The sequence below is a fragment of the Cajanus cajan genome, chromosome 6 (assembly GCF_000230855.2).
Source record: "Cajanus cajan strain Asha chromosome 6, NIPB_CcT2T_4, whole genome shotgun sequence".
In the NCBI taxonomy this organism is placed as follows: Eukaryota; Viridiplantae; Streptophyta; class Magnoliopsida; order Fabales; family Fabaceae; genus Cajanus; species Cajanus cajan.
In genome coordinates, this window is record NC_138522.1 from 35,741,691 (window position 1) to 35,764,055 (window position 22,365).

Genomic DNA, 22,365 nt, shown 5'->3' on the forward strand with positions numbered 1-22,365 from the left:
AAGTAGTTGGCTGCAACTTCAAATCCAAATTGATGCACATCCACTTTAGGTGCAAGAAATTATGAGCATTGACAAGGACATATCGACATTTTTTCTTTTTTTTAATGATATGCAAGAGCCAGAAAACATGTAAAACCATTAAATTGCATTTAACATACCCAAGATTAGTTGGTCAGTGAAAATAATTGACCCTAACTTTCCTGCCTATGGAAATCCTCAGACATTACACATTCTAGATCAATGACTACAAATCCAAGACATTATGACGAAAAGAATTGGAGGGTTCAAGAACAATCAAACAGCTTAAACAAAGTTTAATTCGTGGATCAGACACCTTGAATTTCTTATTGCTACAAAAAGAGGAGAGAGATGAAGCCAAATTTACTTGATTATATAATATGTAACAACATTCATAGTTAAAAATAAAGCTTGAACTATTACACCTATCCCACATCATAATTCTGGGTGCTTAGTTACACTAATTGAAAAATGGATAAAGGAAGTTACCGTATAAATGTTATTTTTAAATGACAAAGAAGTGCAACCTATGAAGGTAGCAAGCAAAATTGACTTGTTTCCAAGATTCTATTGCATCTTTCCCTTGCTTTCTATATAGGTCTATGGTATCAGTACTCGTCCAAGTATGTATATAGCGTGTCATCCTTCTTTGACTTGCGCCTGCTTAGCAAGGCCTTTAGGAGACGTTTACTTTTGCTGGGGTATTGTTCCACGTCTTTGCCATTGTCTCTTTCAGCATATAATCGCATCGAAGACGATTTGCGGGGCTCTGAAGGGTACTGGTGGAAGCATAAATGGAGATGCAGTTAAGAAACCTATAGATTTTATTGGTGATATGCTAAACATACAATATGATTCATGTTACTCAGTACTCACCCTTTGTCTTGCATTAGAAGGATTTGGTGTAGTGGGTCTACTTGGATTTGGAGTGGTTGGTCTACTTGTCTTAGGTGTTGTAGGCCTACTTGACCGAGATCCAGTTCGTAAAAGGGGGAACCGGTATGGTGAAACAGATCGCCTCTCTTTAGTACATGCAACAAGATTGTGTAAATTCAAACATAATGAGAACTATATCTTCATTTTTCAAGTGAAAATGACAGGAATATAAGGCATCAATATTAAGTATTAACCAAATAAACTCGAGATATCATATTATACTATGTGCATAATACCTAAATCTTTTATAGGCATGGTTGAAGTGAATGAAAAAGGTCCAGATCTCTGAGGTTGTAAAGAAGGTGATGGGGAACGCCCTCTTCTGCATCAAAATAAAGAACTAGATCAAGACCCTCGTTGAGACAATGACCAACTTAATCCTATAATAATATGCAGAGTTTGTAGTTACCTTGCTGTAGATGGTGGCGTTTCTCTAATTGTAGCTCGAACAGCTTTGATACAAACATAATAAAGGGAATATAAGCTTACATTCTATGGTTAATCCCTAGATAGGTGGAATTAAAATATTAGTATAGAAAGTGATACCATTCCTAAAGTGAGGCCAGTCATCTTCATCATCTAGGTTGTACCCCTGATATTTTGACTTAGTGCGATTGGCACCATGCATGGTCTCCCCAACTGAATTTATGAATTTAAGAAACGTGATCATTCAACATCATAACATACTTTTTAGTGGCAACAAGAACAAAATATAATAGAAATGGAAAAAGAAAGCAGAACTACAAAAAGAAAGAGTAGAGGAAAATGCATGATATTTGCCTGGCAAGATATATCGCTTATGATATTTTGGAGTACTGATCACCAATGACTGTTGGGTACGCCCTTCATGATCCACATACTCTTGGCACGTCTTTATTCTCTAGTGTACCACATTAACGAAACACAATGTTAGTGATCTTCATAAAATTTCTCTTCCCTAATATGATAATTCAAACATGAATAACATCAACACGAGACAGCGGTCAAAGCCACAGCTGCAGATGCAAAATTCTGCTTAAAATTGAATGGGGCATGGTATTTTAAACAGCCACCACAAATACCAGGGTATTGTCAAAGCAAGCCTTTGTTTCAAAATTTGTGAATAAAATACAAATAATTCTTATGATCATCAATATCAGCAGCCAGCCACAATAACTACGAATGAAAGTTCCATTGTTCTTTCATATTCCAATAATTATACTTTTGCCAGATACAGTTGTCCAAATGTACATTTACCAACTACCATTATATGATCTAATAAAACCATATTACCCTCCCAGTTGTTATTGTACTTGCTATTTGAAAAAGAACAAGAACGTAACATTGTACAAGAAGCTGGGTTATAGCATAACTTGTTTTGTGTGGTGTTTAGTGGTTGATATACAACACATGAAGTTTTGATGGTGGGGGAAGGGGTTGTGCTGGGTACAATCCAATTAGGCCAATGGTTGTTCTTCAATGGTATTGAACTGTTGATGAGACTTAGCTAAAATAGTGGATAATTTTTACTTTTACATGATGTTGTACATGAAATGTTATGAACTGATTTATTGAGTAACAAAAGCTGGGTAATACCTTTGTCCTGCACTTCATCTATTGTTTTGTTTTGTCCCATAACCATTTTTAAAATGAAACATGAAACAAATATTTTTTGGGCTGTCTTTTGCTTTCTTTTTTAGCAAATTAAACACCTATCAAGTTCATTTCATAATACTACCGTGAATTCATGATAAAATTAAACGGTAGCAAACAAAACTTCTTGAGAGTTTCTTATTTAAGACCTAAAACTGTTCTATGACTGCAGAAATCGCGCTCTCCATTCTTTTTTTCTGGATAATTGAATGAAAAAGGTCTCTAAATAGCATATATGCTGATAACTCTAGGAAAAAATTTCTCTAATGAATACAACACTAAGCACTAAGCTGTAGGAACATTTAGATAACTGGATATCTTATAAATGTCCTGGAGTCTATCAATGAAAAAAGACCTATACATGAAATGCTTTTTGGCAAGCCTTCACAATGTTGATTCTCGGCATCACAAGCAATAAAGATAACTTTTCATATCTCAAGAAAATATGTCATTAACAAGTCATGTGTTAATTTCAATATATGATAGTGGTATCAATGTTTCATCTTAGTAATTACTTTCAGCATTGCTTTGGTGGAATTTCTTTACTTGAAGCTGAATGGAGATGATTAGGTATACCTGTTCAATACAAGACACTTGTAACTCCGCTACAGAAACTTCAACAACCTTCTCATCCAACAAATCATTAACTTTGTAGGTCACAGAACCTAAATGGTCCACCGTATTTACAAGAGCTTTGATGGCATAATCCTTCAATGTTTCTACCACTCTGCAAACATAAGATAGAGAAAGCAACAATAAAGAGGGGGATATTAAGGATATGAATATGACAGAATCAGCAAAATATAAACCAGCTCTGGCATAACAACTGACATTTGTTTTTGGTCATCGTTGGTGTATGAGAGTTCAAAATATTCAGCTGCTGAATACAATTGTGTTCTCAGGTTTTTCAAATCCTACAAACAGTGATAAAAAAAATTAAAACAAATAGTAAAAAACATCTATAATAGAGCTCACTTAATTAAGAATTCTATTATAAATTAAAGCCACAGATGCATTAAGCAATGATATTAAGTGAATGCAAGGCTCTTGAATCAAGAGTTTATAATCTATAACGAAATCGATATCCCGAACTAAACACCAAGTACAAGATCATAAGTACCTTCAGACTATCATCAAAGAGCAAGCTCTGTTGCATAAAAACCTCATCATAATTGGAAGCTTCTTGAGACACAGGCTGAGCTGCAGAAGTTGTGATCTTCCCCATGAATGAAAGTAAAGGAAGAAGGGCCACCTAATCCATAAAAGTAAAAGTTTAAAAATAAAAATGATAGCAAATTCAAAGTCAAGTTGCGAGAGTGAAGAAGGTTAAAAAGAAAGGCGTTGCCAAAGAAAAAAGAAAAACAGATCAACACCAAAATCAACACCACCTTTTAGACCAAGACAGTGAAAGCTAAAAGCCCTTGATAAAATAAACAATGACAGCAACCCAAGTTAAGAAGACAGATAAAGAAGGAGACAGTCTCTTCGCTGACAACTAATATGATACCAAAAGCTGATTATCCCACAAAGCATAGTTGTGTATATCAGCATCCATATAAAATACACTTCTCTGAGACAATTTTGAAACCACAGAAGACAAAAAACCAAACTAAAAAGCAAAATTCCAGAGTTTTTGCTGAATCTTCACCAACACTCACATTGTACTAAAATCTAAACAATTAAACCCTCAGAAAGCAAACCCGACCCAGTCCTTAAAAACATCAAAAGTTGCCAAATTTCCAACAAACAAGTTCAAAACAATAAGGAAGCAAACATGGGTAAGTGAAGGTGGTTACTTTTCAAAGCTCAATCGATTAACTCTTCTCCCAACAGCTCCCAAAAACCAAGTTGCTAACTTTAAGCAGTTAAGATAAGAAACAGGATAGTGGGTACGCAAAAACCAACCTGGTAGTCCTTTTGAACAAGTTTCCCGGTGCTATTATAGTGCTGAAGAGGGATAACTATGGAAAGAGAAAGTTTGAAAACCCAGTTCCCATTTGAAACCAAATGTCAAAGAAAACACACTGTGTGATGACCCTTCACTACAGCACTCACCAAAACGGTTAGGTGATGGAATTTTGACCAAGAAGAGGAAAAAGACAGATCAAGTTGTGGAACATGTACAGTTGGAGAGTGGAGAAGAGAGGGAGAGGAGAGCACGTCGGAACATTGGCTGAGGAATCCGGAGAATTTTTTATTGTGTTATTCCCAAATAAAAATAAAATTATAAAAAAAATAAAGGGGAAAAATAAATTTAAAAAAAAAAAAAAGAGTCCTCTGCTGCTTTGTGAAGCAGAAACTGACCAAGATAGCCCCACTTCACATCATTGTCATCTCAAGGACCCAATATTTTTTTTAATTTTCCTTTTGTTTTGTGTTTAATTTTGGAAGGGCATGTTTGATTTTTCATAAAGGAGTAACAAGTACACACAAGGTTTTACTTTTATCTTTGCGGGATTTCTGACTTGTATTTGTCCAAAGTGGATGACGTGTCTGACAGGAATAATGCAAAATGTAAAATATGCTACCATTATTCCACATGCATGCGATAATAACTAGTTTTGTTTGTTGCAAAAAACAATTAAAAGGAACTTCCTTTTTTTTTAATGTAATGTTACTCTCGATGTATTCCGGAGAGCCTTCGCATTCTAAATTTGATTTTTTATTCAATAAATAGTTTTGAATAAATGCAACACCAATACTACTGTCAATGCAATTTTCATTATTATCATCATAATTCTCGTGAGATGACAACATGATGTTAATAGTTATAAAGACCACTCTTAATAATAAACTTTTAAAATGAACAAATAATTATTTTTATTTATAATTAAAAAACTACACCAATTAAAGATTGTTATTTCACTCTCTCATTTATCAGAAGACATATTTTTATTGAATATAATTTTATATATAAAATACATTTAATGAAAACAAGTTTTATTATGAGAGGTGAGAGATTAAATAATAGATTTTAAATTATAAATAAAAAAATGAATGGTTTAAATTAAAATACAATTATAAATATACAATACGAAATCTTTATTATTATTATCTTTATAACTACTATCTTCCATCATTATTAATTGTGACAATAATATTCACAATTTTGACAATAGTGTTAGATAACAATGATAATGATTATAGTGACAATAATGGTATTGGTGGTAGCAAATGTAATGTAATAATGACAAATGATAATAATTGTGTATAATAATAATGATATCATATGATGGATGTTTACAATTAAAATTTAATTTTAATCATTAATATTTTATTTATAATGTAAAAATTATTATTTAATTGTTTCATCTCATAATAATATATGCTTCTCTAAAGTTGTTTAATAATAAAAGTTGAGATATATATATATGAGAATTTACATTTTATTTTCATTGTCACCGATATGATTTTTGTTATTGATTAAAAAAATAATTTTTTAGTCCTAAAATATTAGTCTTATACTTAAAAAATGCAAAGATACTTAAATAAAAAAATAACTTATATATTTATAAATTTATTGTTCATGCATTGTTATGGTAAAGATTTTTGCATTTTTAGCTTAGTAAAAGTGTTCTTATCGGAAATCTGCTGTAGAGCTAATCTGCCAGGTAAGATCGGTGAGCCTCCTTCGTCGGTACGCTGGTGCTCCAAGATGGGGGTGGTACCTACAAAAGAGACTCCGATGCTAAAGTTAGGGTTTGTATGAGTATGAATCTCGTATATATAATGCACGTACCTTGATGTATGTTAGGGTTGCGTTGAGCGTTGGGCCTTGCGTCTGAGATTAGTTGTGATTTGATTAGGTAGAGGATCTCGCCTAGACCGGGATTCCTCTAGATCAGTTACGATCTGTTTAAGTGCCGAGCTGACGTCGCGTGGCGCGTGTCCGAGGTCAACTCGTGCTGTGGTACCGAGGTCGGAGCTCGGCTTCGGAGTACGGATAGTACACTAGCGAAGGAGGCTCACCGATCTTACCTGGCGGATCAGCTCTACAGCAAATTCCGGTAAGAACATTTGGCGCCCACCGTGGGGCCGATCAAGACAGCTCTTATCGGCCACACTTATGGTTTTCACCAGAAGTCATAGTAGACGCACAACAGACGATGCAAACTACTCAACTACCATGGATAACAAAGCAACGTTGAGGAGACTAATCGACCAGGTCGAACAGATGCGGCAGCAACACGCCGCCGACCTACAAAACATGCGTGCCAAGCACGACACTGACCTAGCGGCAATGTGTCCGATCATCCTCCTCATACGAGCAACCACAATGAGGAGGAGCAGCACTCAGTCTCCCAATCACGGACTGCAACTAGGGTTCCAACCCCCAGACCTACTTCACATCGGTCCCATGCACCGACGCACAAGCTGACCCATGAAGTCAGCAAGGCTCCTACTCATGCTGCGGGGGATCAGGCAACCTTCCGCCGCCACCCTTTTGTGGATGGCATTATGGAGACACCACTCCCTCATGGGTAGAAGCCTCTCCACCTCGACCGCTACGATGGCACGACGGACCCGGACGAGCACATCGACCTGTACACAACACAGGTAAATCTCTACACCAACAACGATGTTATCTTGTGCAGGGTGTTTCCGACCTCACTTAAGGGTTCCGCACTCAACTGGTACACCCAACTGCCTGCCGAGTCCATCGACAGCTTCAGCACCCTAGTCCGGAGGTTCACCGCGCAATATGCGACGAGCCGACCTCACCATGTCACTTCAGCCGCCCTGGCCAGTCTCAGGCAAAACGACGACGAACCGCTCCGGGCATTCATGGAACGGTTCGCTACCACCTCAATCAAGATCAGGAACCTGAATCCCGAGGTCGCCCTACATGCCATGCTCATATGATCAATAGTGTTAGATAACAATGATAGTGATTATAGTGACAATAATGGTATTGGTGGTAGCAAATGTAATGTAATAATGAAAAATGATAATAATTGTGTATAATAATAATGATATCATATGATGGATGTTTACAATTAAAATTTAATTTTAATCATTAATATTTTATTTATAATCTAAAAATTATTATTTAATTGTTTCATCTCATAATAATATATGCTTCTCTAAAGTTGTTTAATAATAAAAGTTGAGATATATACATGAGAATTTACATTTTATTTTCATTGTCACCGATATGATTTTTGTTATTGATTAAAAAAATAATTTTTTAGTCCTAAAATATTAGTCTTATACTTAAAAAATGCAAAGATACTTAAATAAAAAAAATAACATATATTTATAAATTTATTGTTCATGCATTGTTATGGTAAAGATTTTTGCATTTTTAGCTTATTAAAAGTATTTTAGTTATAACTTTTAAAATAATAATTATGAAAATTAACAAATAAGTTATTAGGATGGACGTTGTATAGAGACATCGGTAGATGTAGGGATGACAAAAAATATGTACCGTAAATGCTTGTATATAAAACTCGTCATGAGTTATAAATAGATAATTAAATAGGTATTAATTTAAGAATGAAATAAAGATATATAATAAGGAACTCATATTCACATCTTAAAAATATTATTAATAATATATAAAGTAATTTGATTTAATTGATTATATATGTCATAATTATTATTTAGTCCAAATATATGTTATAAAAATATTTTTAATACAAATATGTCTCCTAAATTGATTATTTTATTTTTTATCTTTTTATTTAACTTTATATCTTAACAAATATTCACAGGTAATCATAGATATATAAATGGGTACCTATTAAATGGATACTCACATTAAATGGGACAGAAAGTAAGAGATTACTACCCTCACCGACCCTACCTCATTTACATCCTTATGTAGATACATGAAAATCTATGTTTGATCCTCATTTTCATTATTGTAATATTTTTATTGGTAAAAATTTAAAAAAATTATTATGAATTGAATAACAATTTAAAATACAACTTAAATATATTTTTAATCCATATAATTTTAAAAAATATTATTTTAATCTCTCATATCACAAGTAACATATCAGATAGTGACAAAATAAGATAATTATGTAATATCCACTGAATTTAATGTGATATTTTCACTAATAATGATACTTGTAGGTGAATTTTGTACGACAATATTTCATGTAATCACTAGCAAAATTTGATCATAAGGATTAAAAGAAGTTTTTTTTTCTGACTAAAAAGACCAATTTTAAATTTGAGATATTAAAAATAAATTTATTATAAATATGAGAGATTAAAATATAGTTAACTCTAAATATAGTTATATAGTTAGATTATTCTATTCAAATTTTATATTAACTTGTATGATATTTTAAGTTACGTGAAGGATAACAAGTGAAATGTTAAATTTTATTTTAAAGAATTATAATATTCTCATCTATAAGGATGAAACTAGGGGGGATCAGCAGTGTCATGGTCCCACCAAAATTTGTAGATCTCTTTAAAATCTGTATATAAAAAAATATTTTATAGTCTTTAAAAAAAAAATAGTTTTGGCCCCTTTCAAAAGGACAATCTGCCTCTGCGATTGCCCATCTATACTATTAATAAAGATAATATGATTAGTTAGTCACACGCAAAGTCGGTGATATTTTGTACCAAGAACATGATTACTAAAAAAATGTGATATAATACTGCATGTTTTAGGATGTTTTAATTTAATAATATGATTAATTGTATGATTAGTTTTTTTATGTGGTTGATAGTGTTGTTATTTGAGAACTTTAGTGGTCAAATGACCCTGAGAGTTAGGTTGTCTTTAACATCATCATTTCCAACACTAACAACACATAATGTCACATTATACAATACATATCAGCACAACAACTCAGTTTATCACAACATAATATCAACTCAGCATCACCACATTCTCAACACAGATTAGTCATCACAGCAACACGGTATTTTCAACATAGTAACTGCATGCGTCGTCACGCATTTTAACTTAAAGATCTCCTACAACACAGGGTGAGTAGTTTAAGTAATTTGATTTTACTAAATTAACAATACATGGTGATCTTTTTAGGCTTGTTAGATCAACAAATTAGATATAAATTCACAACACAACAACTCATTTCTTAGGTGTCGTCATTTAAACAAGGAAGTCTAGTACTACTAACAAGGTAGAACAACTAGGTATGAGCCTATCACGACATTAACTAACTTAACTAAGCCTCCTATGAGATTACCCCATCGACTACGTTCCAAATAACACGCCCTTCTGATACTTGGCTAGGAACTAAGTTCCCAACTCTGTAATTACTCAATTTGTAACTTGTAATCAGTATAACTCGACCTAGTTTCTATACTGTGGTTACTTCAAACATGTGTGCCTTGACCTTGCCCACACATCGTACCAACAAAGTCTTAGAGGAGAATCAATACAACTATCCACTTTAAGGGTCAACTCCCTAAGAAGGGTTTTTAACAAATTAGGCTTTTGGAATACCACAACATAGTATCTACATAATGAAATATACAACTTTTGAAAATTTCTCCTTTGGTCCTAGGTTGGTCATCATAGTTCAACAACACAATGTCTAAATGTCTGAAGCATTTTCAACATTCATCATCTCATTAACACAATAACGTCATGCATATAGAAATATTCACATGTCTATCCAACTACACAACTTACAACTCATTTCATCTTCCAACTAACAACTGACAACGAAATCAATACATACAACAACATCAATGCAACATATCCATCCCTATATAGTCAACATACAACTTAAACAACAAGTAATTCAACAATTCATCATATACATCATCAACAACTTTTCTACAACTATCAGAGCTCGGTGCTACACCTAGCACCTAGCGTCATATAAGTAAGGAACTCTTTATCTCGTCCACACTTGACACTACATAACTCGTGTTTGATGTGGCTAAAGCAGAGGCCCCTAAGATCTCACGCCTGTTGTGATAAAGTACCACCTTGACCCCATTCTAAGCAGAGAGTCTCTACCTAGCTCATGCCCGACGTTGCCATATTGACACTCATTGTCACTTAGGTAGAAAGCTTTGGCTTGGCCATGCTTTAGGACTGATGTCATCAAGTCAAAGACCTTCCAAAGTTCTCACGCCTAACGTCATCCGAACCACACTCGACGCCGTGTCAACCTGAGACAAGTCTCTCTCCTCGTGTTCGACACTACCAATCTTGGCCCAATGTGATTGAGACAAAGAGCCTCAAGTTAGAACGACACCCAACCATGAAGACGTGCTTGATACGATATCAAAATTCTGCATATGCAAAACTCGATTTTGAGCCATAAACTGAAATCCAGCAAGGTTCCAACACACGTAACATAAAATAACTATTATATACATTATAACTAACTCATATATGCACTTAGATTCAACATGCAACCACAAATTATCTCAAGTCACCACCTTCTTCATCTTAAACAGAAAACCCCAACTTTCAACACACAACACTTCATTTTTAACTACACCATTTTGAATTTTTTAGAAAATTCATGCAACATGGCACTCATGCATCAATCAACAACTTAACAACTCTATTCAAGAGCAAAAATCTAACTCCCCTAACCTTAGGTAGCTTGACACCAAGGTAGAAGAGAAGAAAAATGGGTTTTCCCCTCTTTTACGAATTTGATTTAGAATCTCCATAACTTGAATCACCACAAGCAACTTAAAATCAGTTAGGGAAGAGAAGAAATTTAGAAGAAGAGTAGATTCACGGGAAAGGAATCCACGGATCAAAGACTTTCTCTTTAGAGTTTCCTCTCTTTAAGATGTTGAAGAAAAGAGTTTATGAAACTTTATTCAAAACAAAACTCTTATATACTTTCCCTTGGAGTCAAATTAGATCTTTGTCCAAAGGAACTTCCTCCTAGCACCATTGAAATTCTTAAAGAATCCCCCAATCCTAAAGTTTCTCAATGTTAAACAACAATTTAACTTAACAACATAAAATAACTTGGAATAACTATAATATTATCAAAACTTATAGTGTTATAATTGTTATCAAATTTTTTCAATTAAATTATTTCTTTCATGAAAAGCTTGGTATAGGCATTTATAATTTAAGTTAAAAATAAATTTTAAAACATTTATAAATAAATAATTTCTATTTTTTTTAAGATTTAAATGACTCAAAATTTTATTTTCTTATCTTTCCTTTTTGAAGGGTTTTGTTAGGTAGTAAAGTTGATACGGTGGATCCGGGCGCGACGAACGGTCCCTGCCACCGCATCTCACTGCTCCACCGCCTCACCTAAACCCTATCAACACACTCACATGCTGCACCTGCTCTGCTTCTGCTTCTGCTTCCTTAACTTTATCGTTTAAGCTAAGCAACAACTATTGAAATGTTGTTTTTTTCTTTTCCCTATTAGTTGTATCTATGTACGTTGATACATAATATAAAAAATATTTAATCGGTGTAAAATAGTACCTCTTACTCACTAGTTATTTTGAATTACTTAAGAACTTTTTATCATTAAATAACTTTTATGCTTTAAATATGTCGTAGCCTTATAGAGTGTACACACACATTATAAAACTTAAAACATGGGTATGTTTGAATATTTCTATAGAATATGTTTAACATTTGATAATTATCAGTATATTTTAAAATTTTAATGAATATTAAATCCCTTATTGAAACTAAAAAAAATATTTATTTTAGAAATAAGCGAGAAGATAATAAAAGAAAAGTAGTTAAGTTAGAAAAGATAAGGACATAAGGCGTGGAGGGTGTTGATGGGAGAGTGGCGAATGGAAAAGACAGAGAAGGAGGTTGTGGTGGTGTTGTCGTGAAACAGACAAGAACAAAGGTCGAAAATTCCCAACAATTGAAGTTTCAACGACAGAACCACAACCTCTCTGCAAAACAAAAGAAAAGCACTCCAATAATGAAAATCAGCCCTTGTTACTTTCTCAAACTTGCATTCCCATCATTTCTTTCTACCAAATTTTCTATGCATTACCTTACAAAAATTAACGATATACATTTAAATAAACAATGTAATTAAATTAAATTTATTGATATTGAACTAGGCACTAGCCTCCATTTCAAATCTTATAATGTCCCATGATCCTCACTTTTCCTTTCGCTAAACATTCTTCTTTTCCCTTTAAACAGAATAATTGGGCTGCCAACTTTATCAATTCATCATATTCGTGGTCTTAGCGACAATATTAAACCGTATATATTATATAATAATTAAAAATAATTTAGTTGATTTGGGATTTTATTTAATAATTGGTTCCGTGATTTATGGGAATTGGATGTGTCCTGCAAAAGCTGCGTGATTTATGAGAATAGGGTGGGTCCCGCGGAAAACATGTTTTTTTCTTAAAAGTGTTTTTGTTAGTTAAGTTTCAGCTTAACTTGGTTTAAGCACACCAAGAAAAAAAGAAGAAAAAAAAACACAATCGAAAAATACTACTTTTAACGAACATGAGCTCGGGCCTAATCCCGAGCCTAGGCTTGATACAGTTGGGTTCATTAACTTTGTAAGGGCCCATGATTCTTGATTTTTGCGTCGATTAAAGCCCATATAACTTTTTCTTCTCGAGGAATAAAATCTTCCATGTTTGGTAGTTCAGTAAAATGAATATTTTGGACCCGAAAACAAAATTAAAGGCTCATTATATATACATCTCCTTTTTTTATTTTTTTTTATAAGTACATCTCTTTTATTTTTTTTATATAAAAATTATAAAATATTTTTAGTTTTTTTAATTTTTCTAATTTTATACTTCCAACTCTTCTTTTTCATACATTTTTTCTCTTTCAATTTTCACATACATCATTTCCTCTTTCTCCAATTTCTCACCTATTTTAATAGGTAGTTTTAACTCTTTCGATTTTTATATTATATTCTTCTTCTCTTATCTCTTTCACTCTTTCATATATATCCAGATGGTAGAACTGGTAAGCGATAATATTGTAGGTATGTGCGACTTCCTCGATAGTTTTTATCGAACTAGACACATTTTTTTCTTCCAACATTTCCTCTCCTTTCACATCAAAAACCTTAATATTAAGTTTAGTGTTATGAAAAAAATATTTTCACTATTTCAGAGTACTGTGCGAGATAGTAAAATTAGTGTTCTAGAAATATTTTCCTATTGTGTTTTTTTTACATAGTTTTGAAAAGTACTTTCCGAAACAATATGTAAAAAAACACAACAAACATTGTCGAGAAAGCCACACACACCTATAATATTGTTGAAAATTAGTTATACATTTTGTATGTGTATGAAAACTAAAAGTGGGGAAAGAGAAGATAATAATAAGAAAATTGAAAGAGCAGGGAGGGAGAGAGTAATATAAAACTAAGAATTAAAATTACCTATCAAAATAAGTGGGGTGAAGAAAAAGTAAGGGGGTGCATGTGAAAATTGAAAAAATGAGAGAAGATTTAATAAGTGGGGAATTAATATTGCATAACCGTCTTAATTTGTCACAGATATATTATTGGTGACCTAAGGGACAAGATTTTTAAAAATTATAGAGATTAAAAATAACAGTTTTAAATTTGAGGGACCAAAAATAAATTTATCTTAAATTTTAAGGACTAAAAATATATTTAAGTCATTTTTAATTAATTATTATATTATTTAATATTTTTATATTAAATATGAATTTTATCGATGTAACATTTGAATTATAATTTTATATCATATATATATATATGTATATTAAATTTTATTAAAGTTAAATAACAACTTGAAAACAATCAAATTATTTATATTTTAATATATTTTAAAATATATATTAGGTTAATTTTATTTTATAAGAGATATTAATCATTCTAATAAATATTCATATTTAATATATAGAAGTTAATTATTGATAATTTATTTTTAAATTATTAAAATTTAATTAATAAATAATTATGATAAATAAAAATTAAATTAGATAAGAAATTAATTTTTTTTTTTAAATCTTCTTGTCGGAAATTTTTTTTAAAAATATTATTGTTAAAAATTAAAATTCATGTTTAATATATAGAGATTGAAAGTTGATTTATTTATTCATATTTTATTTTTATATTACAATACTTATACACACACAAAGAGAGAATAATTCTTTAATTATATTTACTTACTTTCATAAAATATTTTATACATAATATGTGCTTATATTGTTATTTTCAGTAAAAAAATATCAAATCTAATAACTTTTTAATTTAAGTAAAATATATTAACGGTATAAATAATTTTTTATATTATTATTTACTTACATGTTATTTATTTTATCATAATTATTTTTAAATTCATATTTAAGAGGATTTAATTGATTAATGATATAAATTTTGTCATATTAATAATATATACAAATTATACTATTTTTCTTATGTTATTGACCTTGAATAAAGAAAATTAAGTGTTTGAAAATAAATAATTTTAAATATGAGTGATGCTATATTATCGGAAAAAGACGTTGAATCATCCTCTAAATTAATAATAAGTGACATCTGTCAGAAAATTTAAAATATAATATTCACTATGTAATGTATGTTTCGGTAAATTTTTCTTTGATTCTATTCGGAGCATTTTGGTTCAAATAAATATACTCATAAATAAGTTTTACGTTCTACTTCTACATATTCTTAAATATTGAACTATTTAAAAATTTAAAATAATACTGTACGGGTAGGGAGGTCGACCACCACCCTGTCGACCATTGAATGGCAGAAACAGGCAGCCGAATGCCAATCGGTCACCTGGATCGGCCTATCGTCACTTATTACCTTTAATCAAGTAATTAGGGGTTAATTAGTTGATTAGGGTGTATTACCTAATACAGTAAGTATGCTGCGAGGCCCATGGGGTCCGGGCCCATAAATGACAGTATAAATAGCTCAGGACAAAAGGTAACGTCACTGTTCATTAATTATCCTAGAAATTCGAGCTTGTCCTGACTTGAGCGTTGGAGTGCCTTTTGCAGGTACCAACCCCCTCTTCAGCGTATCGGATTACTGGGTCGGGAGTCTCGTTCGGCCTTCGGACTACTAGAAGACTTAGTGTGCCCTTCAGACAGGTACATTTGGCGCCCACCGTGGGGCCGAACCGAGACGATCTTAGAAGATTAATCGAGCAAGACAATGGCGATAACAAGGAGGACAAACACGGTAGATCAGCAACACGATGAAGAACATGTCGAGGTGGTGGATGAAACCAACCTTTCTGAAACCGTCCGTCTATTGAAACAAGAGATGGAGGCTATGAAACAACAACGATAAAAAGATGCTAGGGAGCTTTCGGCCTTGAAAGCTGAGAATGAGGTACTAAGGAATCAAGACACCTCATGGAAACCTACTCAGGTCACCAATACGCAAACTCAAGGGTCGCACCAGTCCCATACGATCCATACATCGGTCCCTCGTGCCTCGGCAGTAGCACCTGAAAAGCACCCTTCAGCCTTACCCACTGTCGGTCGACCCGCAGATTTGACAACTATCGGCTCACACCGACACCCTTTCACCCCCTCCATAATGCAGCTCTCTCTTTTGGACAATTGGAAATCTTTACCCACTGATAAATATGATGGTACCACTGATCCTGATGAACATCTTGATGTTTTTCTTACGCAGGTAACCCTGAGTACTACGGATGATGCTGCATTGTGCCGCATTTTCCCCACATCCCTTAAGGGTCGGGCGTTGAGCTGGTTAACTCGGCTACCCCCTAACTCGATCGACTCATTCAATACTCTGTCATCTCAATTCACAGTTCAGTTTGCAACAAGCCGTCCTCATAGCTTGACATCTTTGTCGTTGGTTAGCCTTCGGCAAGATAAGAAAGAATTGCTTTGAACTTTCATGGATCGGTTCAACAAGGAAGCCTTGGAAATCCGAGATCTTAACCCGGTGGTAGCACTTCATCACCTGACGACGGCTTTAAAACCAGGGCCATTCGTCAATAGCCTATGCAAGAAGCCTCCTTCAGATATGAATGATCTGCGCAGAAGAGCGGATAAATATATGCAAATGGAGGAGTTGGCCAAATTCCGAAATCAAGCCCGGGCTGACTAGTCGGCCAAACCCGAGAAGCCAACCGAACAGACATACAGGGGGCGAGGCAAAGAAATAGCTCTTCGGGACCGACGCGTGCGAGGTCCCAAATACTCCAATTACACCCCTCTTAATGCAAGCCGGGCCGCGATTCTCGAGCAAGCTTTGGCAGCAGAAGTATTGGCGGTTCCAAAGAGAGCTTCCACTCCGCCACGCGCCGATACCAGCAAAACCTGCAGGTATCACCGAAATCGCGGACACTCAACTGAAGAGTGTGCCGCCTTAAAAGATAAAATTGAAGATTTGGTCAAGCAAGGCAAGTTGCACAATTTTGTGGATTGGCCAGCTTCATATCGTCCCCGCTCCTCGTCCCAGTATCGACACAATGATCGGCGTGCGCAGGATCGGTCTAATAGACCTCGGCGCGAGCGAAGTAGGTCGCAAGAAAAGAAAAATGATTCGGCACCTTCACGTCGGAGGGTCATAAACACCATCGCAGGTGGGTTTGCGGGTGGCGGCTCGACATCTTCTGCCCGAAAGAGACACCTTAGAGCTATTCGTTCGGTCAATAATGTGGATAGGCAACCTCCTCGACGATTACCAACAATAACTTTCACTGATGCTGATTTTCAAGGCATCGATCCTGAGCAAGATGATCCAATGGTGATTAGCGTGGAAATTCACAACTGTATAGTAAAGAAAACGTTGGTGGATCAAGGCAGTTCGGCAGATATTTTGTATTGGAATACCTTTAAACAGTTGGGTATTTCTGAAAGAGAATTGGTCCCATATGACGATCCTTTGGTCGGTTTTGCAGGGGAGAGGGTGAACACCAAAGGGTACATTAAGCTTTTCACACGTTTTTGTTTTGACGAACAGGAAAGCAGGGAAATTCAGATAAAATATATCGTGGTAGACGCTCACACATCTTACAACATTCTCTTGGGACGACCATCGTTGAATATGCTAGGTGCTGTTGTGTCAACTCCGCACCTAGCAATGAAGTTCCCTTCTGACAAGGGGAAAATCATCACCATCCACGCCGACAAAAAAGCTGCTCGGGAATGTTATTTTGCTAGCTTGCAAGTAGCTCCAATAGAAAGAAAATCAAAGTCCAAAAGGGTTCATGTTGTCAACTCTTCGGCATCAGTTGAAGAACCAGTTTGGGATCTTGACCCAAGAATGAATGATGAGGAACGTGTAGAGCTGGTAGAGTCAAAAAGAGAGCTACAGATCGGCTCGAATTCGGCTCAAGTCACATACATCGGTGCTGACACATTTGAAGAAGACTGTTCTATCTTGTACCAGGCGATAATGAAAAACAAAGACCTTTTTGCATGGACACCTTCTGACATGCCGGCATAGACCCCAATATTATGTGTCATAAATTATCAATTTGTGCCGAAGCGAGACCGGTCGCCCAGCGTAAAAGGAAAATGGGAACCGAACGGAAGCAAGCAGTGGAAGCAGAGGTGTCCAAGTTGCTAGCAGCGGGATTCATTCGGGAAGTTCACTACACCACTTGGCTAGCAAATGTGGTAATGGTGAAAAAGCCGAACGGAAAATGGAGAATGTGTACTGATTACACTAATCTCAATAAAGCATGTCCCAAGGATGCTTACCCACTCCCGAATATAGATCGGTTAGTTGACGGTGCCTCCGGCCACAGAATCCTCACCTTTCTCGATGCTTATTCGGGGTACAATCAAATCCCCATGCATCCCCGCGACGAAGAAAAAATAGCTTTATAACTGATTCGGCCAATTATTGCTATCAGGTCATGCCCTTCGGGTTAAAAAACGCAGGTGCAACTTATCAGAGATTGATGAATAAAGTCTTCCGGCACCAAATCGGTCGAAGCATGGAGGTGTATGTTGACGACATGGTTGTTAAATCCCACGACATTGCCCGCCATGTAGTTGATCTTGCTGAAGTATTCCAACAATTGCGCCGGTATGACATGCGTTTGAACCCTGAAAAGTGCGTGTTTGGGGTATCAAGTGGAAAATTCCTCGGGTTTATGTTGTCGGCAAGAGGCATAGAAGCCAACCCTGATAAATGCATGGCAATCGTCAACATGGTAAGTCCCAAGAACCTTAAGGAAGTCCAGAAGTTAGCAGGACGCCTTACTGCGCTATCAAGATTCATCCCTTGTTTGGCCGAAGTAGCCAAACCCATTGTAGGATTGTTGAAGAAAATCAAGAAGTTCGAATGGTCTGAGAATTGTGAGGAGGCTTTCAAGACTTTGAAGGAGCGCCTCGGCTCGCCACCCATTCTTTCCAAGCCCAATCTCGCGATACCAATGGTGGTTTATTTGTGCGTATCAAACGACGCAATCAGCGCCGTTCTGATTCAGGAAAAGGAGGAGCAACAACCTATCTACTTTGTCAGCCGAATGTTACAAGAGGCCGAGATCAGGTATCAGCTTCTGGAGAAGATGGCGCTTGGGCTCATTCATACTGCTCGGCGCCTCAGGCAATATTTTCAGAGCCATCGTGTCATTATCCGAACTGATTGCCCGATAGCCAAGGTGTTGCGAAAGCCAGAACTAGCAGGACGGATGATGGCGTGGTCTGTTGAGCTATCAGAGTTTGATATCAGCTTTGAGCCACGAGGTCCGATCAAGTCTCAATACTTGGCTGATTTTGTTAATGAATTGCAACCGAAAGGTCGTTTCGAGAATGACGTGTGGACCATGTACGTGGATGGCTCGTCAAACAGTCAAGGCAGTGGCGCAGGTATAATTCTTGAGGGACCGACAGGAGTGACCCTGGAACAGTCTTTACAATTCGCGTTTAAAGCGTCAAATAACCAGGCCGAATACGAAGCACTATTGGCAGGATTGAGACTCGCACAAGAAATCGGGGCTACACGATTGATATGTTGGACCGACTCGAAAGTCGTGTCAGAACAAGTGAATGATAATTTCCAGGTGAAAGATTCAGGTCTGCTGAAATATTACCACTTGTTTCACAGAATGCGCAGCACTTTTGAGGATGTCCAAGTGAAACACACGCCGAGAGAACATAACGAGAGGGTCGATCAGTTAGCTCGGTTGGCAAGTAGTAATCGGAAACCCGGTCAGCTACGAACCACACTTCACCTTGATCTTGCCACTCCAAGTGTAACACCGATCGAATGTATGACGATCGAAGAGCCTACACACACCTGGACAACGGAAATAATAGACTACTTGGAGCTTGGCAAGGAACCATCTGACCATACGGCTGCCAAAAAACTCCGAACTCAAGCGGCCAGGTATTCGGTTGTTGGGGGACAGTTGTATCGCAGGGGTTTCTCGGTGCCTCTTTTGAAGTGCATCGATACGGCACAGGCGGATTATGTCTTGAGAGAAGTTCACGAGGGCATATGTGGATCTCATTCGGGAGGGAGGACGCTAGCTATGAAAGTGCTTAGAGCAGGTTTTTACTGGCCAACCCTCAAAAGCGATTGCATGCAGTTCGTCAAGCGTTGTCTTTCATGCCAAAAACATGGCAATCTTATCCATGCCTCGGCTGAAGAACTACACAGCATAAGCTCGCCATGGCCGTTTGCAATATGGGGAATGGATATACTCGGACCATTCCCGATAGCAAAAGGCCAATGCAAGTTTTTATTGGTTGCTGTGGATTATTTCACGAAATGGGTTGAGGCCGAACCACTCGCCAGCATCACAGCCGCTAATGTTCAGAAGTTCTTGTGAAAGAACATCATTACTCGTTTCGGCATTCCACATGCTCTCATAACCGACAATGGTTTGCAATTCACCGATTAGAAACTCAATCGATTTATCCAAGATCTCGGCATTCAACACAAATTTACATCGGTCGAACATCCGCAGTCCAATGGACAAGCCGAAGCAGCTAATAAGGTGATACTTACTGAATTAAAGAAGCGATTGGGGGACGCTAAGGGAGCTTGGGCCGAAGAATTGTTAGAAGTCCTGTGGGCCTATCGGTGCATGCCTCAGTCCACAACTCAAGAAACACCTTTTAGGCTAACATATGGCACCGATGCCATGATCCCTGTTGAAGTCGGGGAACCTTCCTTTCGGCGGCAACATTTTGATGAGACAACCAATGAAGCATCGCTCCGAGCTGAAGTAGATATGATTGAAGAGGTACGAACCAAAGCTCAGATCATAGCCGAAGCTTGCAAGCAACGAATGGCTCGTAGATTCAATTCCAATCTCACCAAGAGAAGCTTCAAGGAGGGAGACTTAGTCTGGAGAGTTCTAGGACCGGCAAGACGTAATCCACGGGAAGGCAAGTTGGCAGCAAATTGGGATGGCCCGTTTCTGGTCCGACATAGCCTTGATAACGGTGCCTACAAACTTGAAGAGCTTTCTGGCAAGATCATCCCCAGAACATGGAATTCATCTCACTTGAAGACATACTACAGCTAATCGTTGTAATCTGATCATAATGTAATTCCAAGTTGCACTCTTTTCCTTGATCGGTCTTTTCTCCCCTTGTAAAAAAGTGAAAAGGGGTTTTGGCCGACAAGGTTTTTAACGAGGCACATATCAATAAAGTACGCTTTATCTCATTGTTTGTTTTTGCCCTCTCAGAAATTCGCGCAAAAGGCTTCCCTCCCGAGTTAATCAACTCAGCCAAGGATGTGCCTCGGAAAATCACGCAAAAGGTTTCCCTCCCGAGTTGATCAACTCGGCCAAGGATGTGCCTCAAAATTGCGTTAAAGGCTTCCCTCCCGAGTTGATCAACTCGGCCAAGGATGTGCCTCAAAATCGCGTTAAAAGGCTTCCCTCCCGAGTTGATCAACTCGGCCAAGGATGTGCCTCAAAATTGCGTTAAAGGCTTCCCTCCCGAGTTGATCAACTCGGCCAAGGATGTGCCTCAAAATCGCGTTAAAAGGCTTCCCTCCCGAGTTGATCAACTCGGCCAAGGATGTGCCTCAAAATTGCGTTAAAGGCTTCCCTCCCGATTTGGTCAACTCGGCCAAGGATGTGCCTCGGAAAATCACGCAAAAGGCTTCCCTCCCGAGTTGATCAACTCGGCCAAAGATGTGCCTCAAAATTGCGTTAAAGGCTTCCCTCCCGAGTTGATCAACTCGGCCAAAGATGTGCCTCGGAAAATCACGTAAAAGGCTTCCCTCCCGAGTTGATCAACTCGGCTAAGGATGTGCCTCGGAAAATCACGCAAAAGGCTTCCCTCCCGAGTTGATCAACTCGACCAAGGATGTGCCTCAAAATCGCGTTAAAGGCTTCCCTCCCGAGTTGATCAACTCGGCCAAGGATGTGCCTCGAAAAATCACGTAAAAGGCTTCCCTCCCGAGTTATATCAACTCGGCCAAGGATGTGCCTCAAGATCACACAAAAGGCTTCTCTCCCGAGTTGATCAACTCGGCCAAGGATGTGCCTCAAAAATCGCGTTAAAGACTTCCCTCCCGAGTTGATCAACTCGACCAAGGATGTGCCTCAAAAATCGCGTTTAAAGACTTCCCTCCCGAGTTGATCAACTCGGCCAAGGATGTGCCTCGGAAAATCACGCAATTCCGAGTGATTCCACTCGGTTTTGCTCAAAAAGCAAGGCAATCCCGAGTGACTCCCTCGGTTTTGCTCATAAGTAGCGTATCTCCGAGTGACCTCCACTCGGTCTTGCCCAAGAATCAATCCAATTCCGAGGGACTCCTAATCGGCTTCGCCAGCAAATCAAGGTAAGTCCGAGTGACCTCCACTCGGTCTTGCTCAAAAAGCAAGGCAATTCCGAGTGACTCCACTCGGTTTTGCTAGCAAGACAAGCAATTCCGAGTGACCTCTACTCGGTTTTGC

The 22,365-nt window shown here is 36.8% G+C and overlaps 3 protein-coding genes across 4 annotated transcripts; 2 read left to right on the forward strand and 1 right to left on the reverse strand.

Moving 5' to 3' along the window:
- Window positions 1-370: 370 nt before the first annotated feature.
- On the reverse strand, window positions 371-4,797 carry LOC109814424 (protein ABIL2). Of its 2 annotated transcripts, XM_020378843.3 has the most exons (11): window positions 4,711-4,792; window positions 4,492-4,628; window positions 3,707-3,838; window positions 3,418-3,500; window positions 3,163-3,313; window positions 1,735-1,834; window positions 1,501-1,593; window positions 1,364-1,406; window positions 1,191-1,276; window positions 895-1,040; window positions 371-797 (listed from the first exon to the last, which is right to left on the reverse strand). In XM_020378843.3, exons 3-11 carry the CDS (start codon window positions 3,809-3,811, stop codon window positions 627-629), a joined length of 978 nt encoding a protein of 325 aa, XP_020234432.1. In that variant the 5' UTR covers window positions 3,812-3,838; window positions 4,492-4,628; window positions 4,711-4,792; the 3' UTR covers window positions 371-626. The 2 variants fall into 2 exon arrangements, with proteins under 2 accessions (XP_020234432.1, XP_020234433.1); XM_020378844.3 differs by having other exon boundaries at window positions 4,383-4,797.
- A 13,659-nt stretch (window positions 4,798-18,456) lies between these two features.
- Window positions 18,457-20,277, forward strand: LOC145958668 (uncharacterized). The gene has a single exon (XM_083076177.1). The coding sequence runs from the start codon at window positions 18,457-18,459 to the stop codon at window positions 20,275-20,277; it is 1,821 nt and encodes a 606-aa protein (XP_082932303.1).
- A 258-nt stretch (window positions 20,278-20,535) lies between these two features.
- Window positions 20,536-20,979, forward strand: LOC145958669 (uncharacterized). The gene has a single exon (XM_083076178.1). The coding sequence runs from the start codon at window positions 20,536-20,538 to the stop codon at window positions 20,977-20,979; it is 444 nt and encodes a 147-aa protein (XP_082932304.1).
- Window positions 20,980-22,365: the final 1,386 nt, after the last annotated feature.